The 9,015-nt window shown below is 35.5% G+C and overlaps 1 protein-coding gene across 1 annotated transcript in view; it reads left to right on the top strand.

Annotated features, from left to right (window-relative positions):
- LOC125679705 (transcription initiation factor TFIID subunit 1-like) overlaps positions 1-9,015 on the top strand; it is a 30,540-nt gene that overhangs the window by 21,216 nt on the left and 309 nt on the right. The window contains 10 exon segments of the mRNA XM_056153497.1: positions 93-177; positions 329-405; positions 511-630; positions 910-1,002; positions 1,675-1,827; positions 4,522-4,648; positions 5,211-5,323; positions 7,364-7,456; positions 7,566-7,641; positions 7,852-9,015. The exon segment at positions 7,852-9,015 is cut by the window's right edge and continues 309 nt beyond it. Coding sequence (XP_056009472.1) covers positions 93-177; positions 329-405; positions 511-630; positions 910-1,002; positions 1,675-1,827; positions 4,522-4,648; positions 5,211-5,323; positions 7,364-7,456; positions 7,566-7,641; positions 7,852-8,186 — 1,272 coding nt within the window. The 3' untranslated portion in view covers positions 8,187-9,015.

Raw genomic sequence — 9,015 nt, 5'->3', positions numbered from 1 at the left:
TCAACAGATGGTGAAACTATTTCATTTGAGGTTAGAGCTTTCTTTGACTTCATAGAGTTTTGAAGTAATGAAATAATGAACTGTGTTTTCAGAACATCAGAACAAGGAAGTATGAATCCCGAGAGAAGTTCCTGGTCGATGTCAATCAGATAGTAGAGAACTGTAAACTATACAATGGTAGGGTTATATATCACCAGACGATTACCCCCGAACTCTTTCTCAAAATCAAATCACAATATAAAAATCTTTTTGTCCAGAATTTATTGTTGTCAGCCCTCAAGAATCCCTGAAGTGTACAAAAAAATATGTTTCCTTTTTCCTTCCACAGGTCCAAAAAGTGCCCTCACTCTCACTGCACAACAGATGATGGAGCTGGTCTTCAAAAGGTTGCAGAGGTATGGAATAGTTTCTTGTGTATGAAGAGTTTGATGGAGATCGAAATTTTCAGCATGTAGCTCAGATTATTCCCCTTGAACTGGCTTTCAGCTGTTCTGTACTTGTGTTCTATAGAAAGAAGATAAGCTGATGAGACTGGAAAAAGCCATTAATCCGCTGTTGGACGACAATGACCAGGTGGCTTTCTCCTTTATACTGGAGAATATCATAGCACAGATGAAGGCCATAGAAAATGTAAGGGATCAGCATCATATTAAATTAATTTCTGACCTTTTTCACAAAATATCTTACAACTAAGATGAAAAATAATTTCTTCTTTTCAATCAATACCCATTGTGGGATATGAAGAAATTATAGTGTTTCTGAATTTTGATCTTAGTCATAGAATTGTTTGCCACTGATCTGTAATAGCCCTCAGAAATTTGCATGGTATATAATATAAATTATAATGTATTGATGTCATTGGTGTATGAGAGAAAAATTTAAAACAAACTATTTTACATTGGCTTGCAGTCTTGGCCTTTTCATCAACCTGTCAATCGCAAGTTTGTGAAAGACTATTATGATGTGATAAAGAACCCCATGGATCTCTCCTCGCTGTTGAAGGTAAGTTCATGTACCTTTTGTGTTTCTTAACATTTTTTGAGGAAACTTCATCCCTTTTTTCTTTAGACAGCATTGTATAATGCCTAATGCCCCTACATCGAATCTGTCAACGGTTGTAATCATGCAGCCATGCATGTATAAAACTAGCAGGGAATGGCCAGTTCAATTTATTTTTAGTCTCCTATGGGCAGAACCAAAGTTTGCACTTCATATATCTATTGTGCCATTCTTCTGTCCCAACTTAAGTTTTTCAGATTTTTCTTATCATGCTTTGATTTAGGAAGCTTAGATTTGGTATGTGGTGTACTACTGTATGTCTACAGATCAAGATTAAGTTCCGTCACAGTTGAGTAATTTTTATGAGATAATGTAATTTTGTAAAGCCAGAAAATTTGGCCTATTTTTAGATGGATGAGGAAAATTTGTCAAAAAGGAATGTACCAGAATTTCTATTCATTTCATATGTACATGTATTTGTTGAATGAAATTATGTGGAAAGATAAATCACCAAAGATTTCAAACTACTTTTTGAAAAAAATATGCCAAACATTCCTGATGCCCATAATACCTGATATATAGTACGTGACTGAGACAGGTTAAGTTCAGCCACAAATGAGCGAGGTCATACTTAAGGGGTGTAGTGATCCATAAACTAATATTGTTCTACTACAGAATGTGCAGAGTCACAAATACCAGACCCGAGACCAATTCCTGAATGACGTTGACCTGATTTACCAGAACTGTGAGAAATACAACGGGCCAGGCAGTAACTACACAAAAACGGCTCTCAAAATGAGCGAACTCTGTAGAGAAAGACTGCAAGAGGTAAGAAAGGACACAATTACATTGTAAGAAAGGACACAATTACATTGTAAGAAAGGACAGGGTTTGACATTTACTTTTTTGAGCACTAGACCAGTCGGGCTACTTCAAATGATTTTTACTAGACCTGACTTTATATCCACTAGCCCTGACCAACTTTCCAGAAAAGAAAACCTGATAGTGTCTCCATATTTAAATACTTCAACGTTAAGTTTGAACCAAAACGTATTTAATTGTCTCAAAAATAGCTTAAGTCTCGTCATTCAATTTGATTTTCAAACACGTTTTCTGTTTCTTTAAATTCTACCCAGCATGGATATTCTTTAATCTGTTTAGTATAAAATGATCACAACCGGCTTTTTATTTCATTTACATTTCATAAGCCCTGCTTTGTTTCTTCTTAACCTTTTTTTTTCTCCTGGGACGTCTTTCCTTGAGGACGAGAAGTTGTATTCAAATATAGAGACATTCCCGCACATATGTCAACACCGATAAATAGCTGTTTACGACATAATTTATTAACTTGATAAACACTTTATTATAGTCAATTAAAATAAACTGTTTAAAATCAACATCGAGTAGATGTCATAAAACATCACTTCCGACCGCGGCTTATATTATTATATTATTCCATCACACGGTTCAAGATTGCTTGCAAATTCGCTACAGTTATTTTCTTTTTAGTTAAGAATAAAATATCTTGCAGTTTAAAATAAAGTTTCTTGTTTATTTTTTTAACACGACCAGTCGGACTAGCAAATCAACATTTTACCCGACCGGACCTATCATTTAGTAGACTCGGTCGGTCGGACGTGCCTTAGTGTCAAACCCTGAAGGACACAATTACATTGTAAGAAACAGTGATTTTTTGGGGCCAAAATGCCACCGATATTCAGCTGTTTCCTCTCACTAAAATTAGCTATTTTTTCCCAATTATATATATATGTTTTTCCCAATTTCAAATCTAGGGAAATAAAGGTTACCGTAATATTGCTGACAAAGAGTAAATACGTTTTTTTTCTTCAGTTTTATTCTCCAAACCATTGCACATGCAAAAGGTTTTGTAAAGAATACATAAAACAATAGAGGCATCTATATAAGCAGATATGCAGCAAAGTATATAGTTTCCAGATACAGATTAAGCCATATATTGTTGACAATTTAGTTTGACCGCCATTATTTGTTGGGTTAGGCTAATAACAGGAAGTGGCCAACAGTATAGGGTTTTACTAAAATCCGAAAAATACAAACAGGAGAGACATTCTGGAAACTTGATTATTAATATAATATTTACAAGATTATGGGTACAAATGCTGGTGAATTAATAATTTATTATTTTCTTTATGAAATTAGACAGTAAGTATTTCTTAGATAAAGTAAATAATATGTATACAAGGTGTGACTTCCAATACATATTTAATGTTAAATAATGATTTCTTTTATGATTTTAAATCAGATCTGAAATAAACCTCAAACAAAAAAAATGTTATTTGATTATTTTGTGCATCTTTACCATTTTAATTTACTCTGAATGATTTTTCCCAATTTGAGGAAAATGTCGCAATTTTTTTCCCAATTCAAAAGGAGGGGTGGTAGTTTGAAAAACAAAACAAAAAATCACTGAGAAAGGACACAATTACATTGTAAGAAAGGACACAATTACATTGCAAATGTTGGAAAATTTCTAGAAGTAGTGCAGAGAGTTTCATATGAAGATCCCTAAGATGTATAGCGATATACCTCACCTCCTGCAAATTTGTAGTATCATCATTGATTTACATCGATCCCGTGAAGACCACATATATTCTATACACCATCAGTGGTAGCTTTATAAACGGTTAATAGATGAGTTATTTCTCTTGTCACGTTTACTGGGGGGAGGGGGGGGGGGGTGTGTGTCAAAGTGGCGGATAGCTCAGTAACACAGCTGAAAACTCCAGTCAAAGAAATAAATTTCCACATGTTGAAACTGATTGTGGACAATACATTGTACATAAATACGTAAGCTATGCAGTTTCTCACATAACTCGCGTGTGACGTCAGTTATTTCGGGTCGTAGTGTATCCTACATGATCGCTCAGAATCATGCATTTTTTGTGTCTCATACAGTTACGCTATTTTAAAAAAAATAGTGGTTAAGATATATTCATGACATGGTTTGTATTTGACCTAATTGGTTTATACATGTTCAATAAATTTCATATTTTGCTCTCACCCCATGTGGAATTTACTGACCATGTATAAACCATAGATTGATTACAAACCATGTTACTAATAATAACACCGACAAATTCCCATGCACCTCCTTAAGTATACCTTAAAATACAAATTTATTCACTGTGTAACTGAAATAACAAATCTATTTCCTGGATGTATGTAGTAGATTCCCATTGTTAATAGTATGGATATGGATCTGAATGAGCCATTGTGACATCTCATGCTATTTATGTCCAGGATCAGCTGAGGGTGTGGTTATTAACCCCGCCTTAGTAGCCAATCAAAATGCTTAGTTCTAATTGTACAGGAAATAAGTATGTGTACATTTTTTAAACAACATCCGTGAGCTGAGGACAATGTGTGAATATGAGTGATGCATACATTTACAGCGTTAAGGAAACGATATTGATAGGTTTGTAAGGAATGGCAAAATGTTTTGTTGAGTATGTGAAATTCAGTATGGAGACATTTTGGTTTTAGAATGAGGAAAGCCTGAATCAGATGGAAAGTGACATCCATGCAGCACAGGAAGCGGCTCTGGAGGCGGTAGAAACGGACAGCATCATGACGGGGACGTCAGCTAACCCAGAGGATAGTAGTCTGTTTGGTAAGACATACTGAAAGCAGGACAATGAGGAACAAATCCTAATTATACATTTCCCGCAAATTTTACCATGATATTGTTCTCTTCAGTGTTTAGAAATAATTTTAGTTTTGAAGAAACTTGAAAATATAGAAATAATTTTAGTTTTGAAGGAACTTTAAAATATTAGTCGTTTTAAGAAGATGTACATGCGTAACACACCAAAGAAAATTGTTTTATGTGGAAAGTGGAGAATGATGTTTTGAAATTGGAAACTTTAGAATTATTTTTTTTTTATAAAAAAAAAGTCCCTATGAGACCTGAACTCCTGACCTGCAAATTAGCAATCTTGCATGTTTACCCGCTGAGCTAACAGGCAAGGCAGAAAGATGCAAAAGGACAAATAAAATGTTTCTGATGAGCATTTTGCCATTTGTGTTTCAATAGGAAATCAACCATTATGACCATGTGTGCTATTCCTTCTTTTGAAAATTGACCTATAAGTGGGGTAGTTTTACCCATTTCCAGGGTTGCACTTATGGCATTTGACAGTCAGCTGATAGTAATGGTTGTACCTCTGTTGTAGGAATGGACAATGAGAGCATTGAAGACATCAACTTGTCTGCCTCCCGTGAGAATATCACCATAGCTGAGGACACCAATGATGACAGCATGATGACTACCAACACCAGACGAGGGGTAAAGCATTAGTTCTCAGGGCAAAACTGTGTTCACTAATCGTACTGATTCTCAAGGCAAAACTGTGTTCACTAATTGTCCTGATTCTCAGGGCAAAACTGTGTTCACTAATTGTTCTGATTCTCAGGGCAAAACTGTGTTCACTAATTGTACTGATTCTCAGGGCAAAATTGTGTTCACTAATCGTCCTCATTCTCAGGGCAAAATTGTGTTCACTAATTGTACTGATTCATGGCAAAACTGTGTTCACTAATTGTACTGATTCTCAGGGCAAAACTGTGTTCACTAATTGTCCTGATTCTCAGGGCAAAACTGTGTTCACTAATTGTACTGATTCTCAGGGCAAAATTGTGTTCATTAATTGTACTGATTCATGGCAAAACTGTGTTCACTAATTGTACTGATTCACAGAACAAAACTGCATTCACTAATTGTCCTGATTCGCAGGGCAAAACTGTGTTTACTAGTCGTACTGATTCATGGCAAAACTGTGTTCACTAATTGTACTGATCGTCAGGGCAAAACTTCGTTTACTAATTGTACTGATTCATGGGGCAAAACTGTGTTCACTAATCGTACTGATTGTAAGGGCAAAAGTTTGTACACTAATCATACTGATTCTCAGGGCAAAACTGTTCACTAATCAAATTGATTCTTAGGGCAAAACTATTCACTCATCATACTGCAAGGTTGTGGTTACAGTGAGAACTTTTGGGGCTCCCTAGTTTAACAGAGATCTATCTACATGTACAAGCCAACATCATTGTCCTCCGCCGCAATGCAGAATGGGACATAGAAATACCAGTATCCGTGCGTCTGTCCGTAGGTCAATCCCACTTCAATTTGTGGATGCAACTCCTCAGAAACTGCTCAATGGAATTTGATAATATTTTGTAGGATTGTTTGTCACCATGCGTAGTTGATCACATTACGCCGCCATTTTGATTCGACAATTTTTACAGGAGTTATGGGACTTTGTCCATGCTACATTATAGGAACACTTTGTCTATGTAACTTTTCAGAGACCGCTGTATGGATTTTGTTTAAATTTTGCAAGATTGTTAGTCACAATATGTAGTTCATAATATTCCACCAGAATTTAGATTTTACAAATTTTACAGGAGTTAAGGAACTTTTGTGCTTCAACTTTTTTTGCAGGGGTGGGGGACATATGGCTACACGTAGCAATCTTGTAATATTTAAAACTTGACTAAACATGAAATTTTGATGGATTATTTGTATATTTTACTTGATTATTCTTCTAAAAATTAAGCTTTCTTTTTCTCTATTAATCTTTGGAGTTTGCTTGTTCTTACTTTCATTTTCAATCACACTGTTGCACTCTCCTTCCATCATCAGCAGTTTCTTTTCTGGGGCTTTGAGACCCCTATTATAAACACCTGTTTAAAGTAAAAAAAATAAAAATCTGAACAAAGCATAGGAATATTTGAGGGGAAACTGTTTGCCATGTGGGCAACTTGGTTTTCAGCAATTTGATCACACACAATGAAATTTATTTGCATTGACAAGTGGTTAACTACAACTTATTACTAATATGCAGGGCTCGAAATTAACATATGCCCGTCAGTCTGTGACTGGTTAAAAGTCTGGCGGACTGACTGACATTTGTTATAGTCAGTCCGATGGGACTGGTTCATTTTCTTAAGCATCATTTTGGAAAATATAAATTTTATACACATTTGGCATGCTTCGATCTGTAGGCATCAGACGAATCTGATTCGCAAATATAAATCCCACATTTAAGTGTTACAATATTGTCTGAGCATGTTAAGTTAAATTTCATTTAAATAACATTAACGAAATCTGTTAATTATTTCTGGAAAACTCTGTTGGACTGGTGAATTTTTCTATGGACTGGTTGAAATTATACCCCATCAGTCTGGCTGGACTGGCGACATAAAAAGTTAGCTTCAAACCCTGATATGTAGCCAGAGCAAATTTTTGTTAATTATGCCTGATGAATTGATCAGTAAGAATCATTTATGTACAGTTAATGAATAAAATTAATTTGTGTTTTAGTTGAACCAGTCTGGAAACTCAGGGTATGACTCCGAGTATGTCGACATCGAGGGTGATGATGAGAATGCCTATACCCAGGATGCTGTAGATCAGGTACAGACACGCTCAATCACATGAATTGTTTTTGTCAAAGATCTCACAGTAATCTGTATAAAGAATTGTTCAGTCTTGCTGTTGTTCATATTGAAACTTTACAATACAGGATGCATCTGGACAAGGTGATGGTTTGGCTCAAGATTTACAGATGACTCCAGAGAATTCAGACAATGAAGACTTGGGTACTGTATATTTCATATCAGTTCTTGTCAATTTTATTGATAGTTTGTTTTATTTCATATGCGTAATAATGTATACATTAAATGATCAATCAATTAATTCAGCTTTCTAGTTTTGTAACAGGGGTATTGAAATGTAATGGAAGTTTTGAAATGAATTGTCTGAACAACCTTTAGTGTGTATCTTTTTAACAACATTCTAATTCTGAACAGGTGACCCGGATAGGAAGGTCTTTCAGAGTGAACTCGCTCTGTCACAGTTTGAACGACAAAACCCGGAGCAGTATTATCAGTATCCAGTTCACTTCCAGGAGGACGATGAAAATAGTTTTGATCCGTCAGACTTCTTTATGCACAGCTCACTGGCTCAGGAGGCAGCAGCCAATCAAATCAAGCAGGAAGAGTCAGGGGACGGATTAGCACCTGTTGCCATGGAGACTGATATTAACAATGACCTTCAGGTGTCAGAATCAGATAATGAAGATGACGAGGCTGAGCAAATTTCAGGGGGAGGAAATGATGGATTTGACATTGATGAATTTTTCTGAGGAGTGAAGTCATCTGCCAGGAACATGTCTTTCAAAGTCATTGAAGTGTATTTATTTTTCAGGGCAACATTTGTGAGTCAGGAATATATCAATTGTGTGGAACTTTCAGTAGTGTTGAAATTTTATAGTTCGAATGAACTGAAATGCTATGAATTTTCTAGAGTGAATTTTCTGAGGAACTGCTACTGTTGTTTAGGGGTGAACATTTCTGTATTCCCATACTATCTTCTCTGGTTCTCTGTGGAAAGGCTGGGGGTGGGGGTGGGGGGTGAAGAATGATGAACTTCAAATTTATCTTTAAACACAGTGTAAGGTAATGTGAAGAATATGGTAGTAGATCTAGATATGCATTAGAAGATTATGTTTCATAAAATGATTGATCAGCCATTGAAGCCTTTCTTTGGACATAAAGGGAAGTCCTATTCTAAACTAAAACCACAGATGGGATTCATTCCTGAAAAAATTCCTTATCCCAAATAAGGGGCTTTAAGGACCAGTCTAAAATGGTTTCATGATTAAACCAACAAAAACATTCATGAAAGAGAAGCTTTATACAAATGTAACACTTGCACCACACAAGTATAAATGAAATTCTAATATTATGTAGAGATCAGTATGTACTTTATATTGGAGGAAAAGATGGTGTGATGATAAAGTTTACATGCATATGCAGTGTAGCAAAAATCTGTAATGTAATGTAAAATGTAACGTAATGTAAATTTGTAGTGGCACAGTGCATGATCAAATCTACTGAGATGTGCTTTGAGCTTCACAGGATTTGGTCACATGATCACCCCATTTCACACTTCAATGAAGTATTTAGAACCAT

The sequence above is a fragment of the Ostrea edulis genome, chromosome 2, assembly GCF_947568905.1.
Source record: "Ostrea edulis chromosome 2, xbOstEdul1.1, whole genome shotgun sequence".
In the NCBI taxonomy this organism is placed as follows: Eukaryota; Metazoa; Mollusca; class Bivalvia; order Ostreida; family Ostreidae; genus Ostrea; species Ostrea edulis.
The sequence above is the reverse complement of the archived record's forward strand: the minus strand, read 5'-3'. Positions and strand labels throughout refer to the sequence as shown.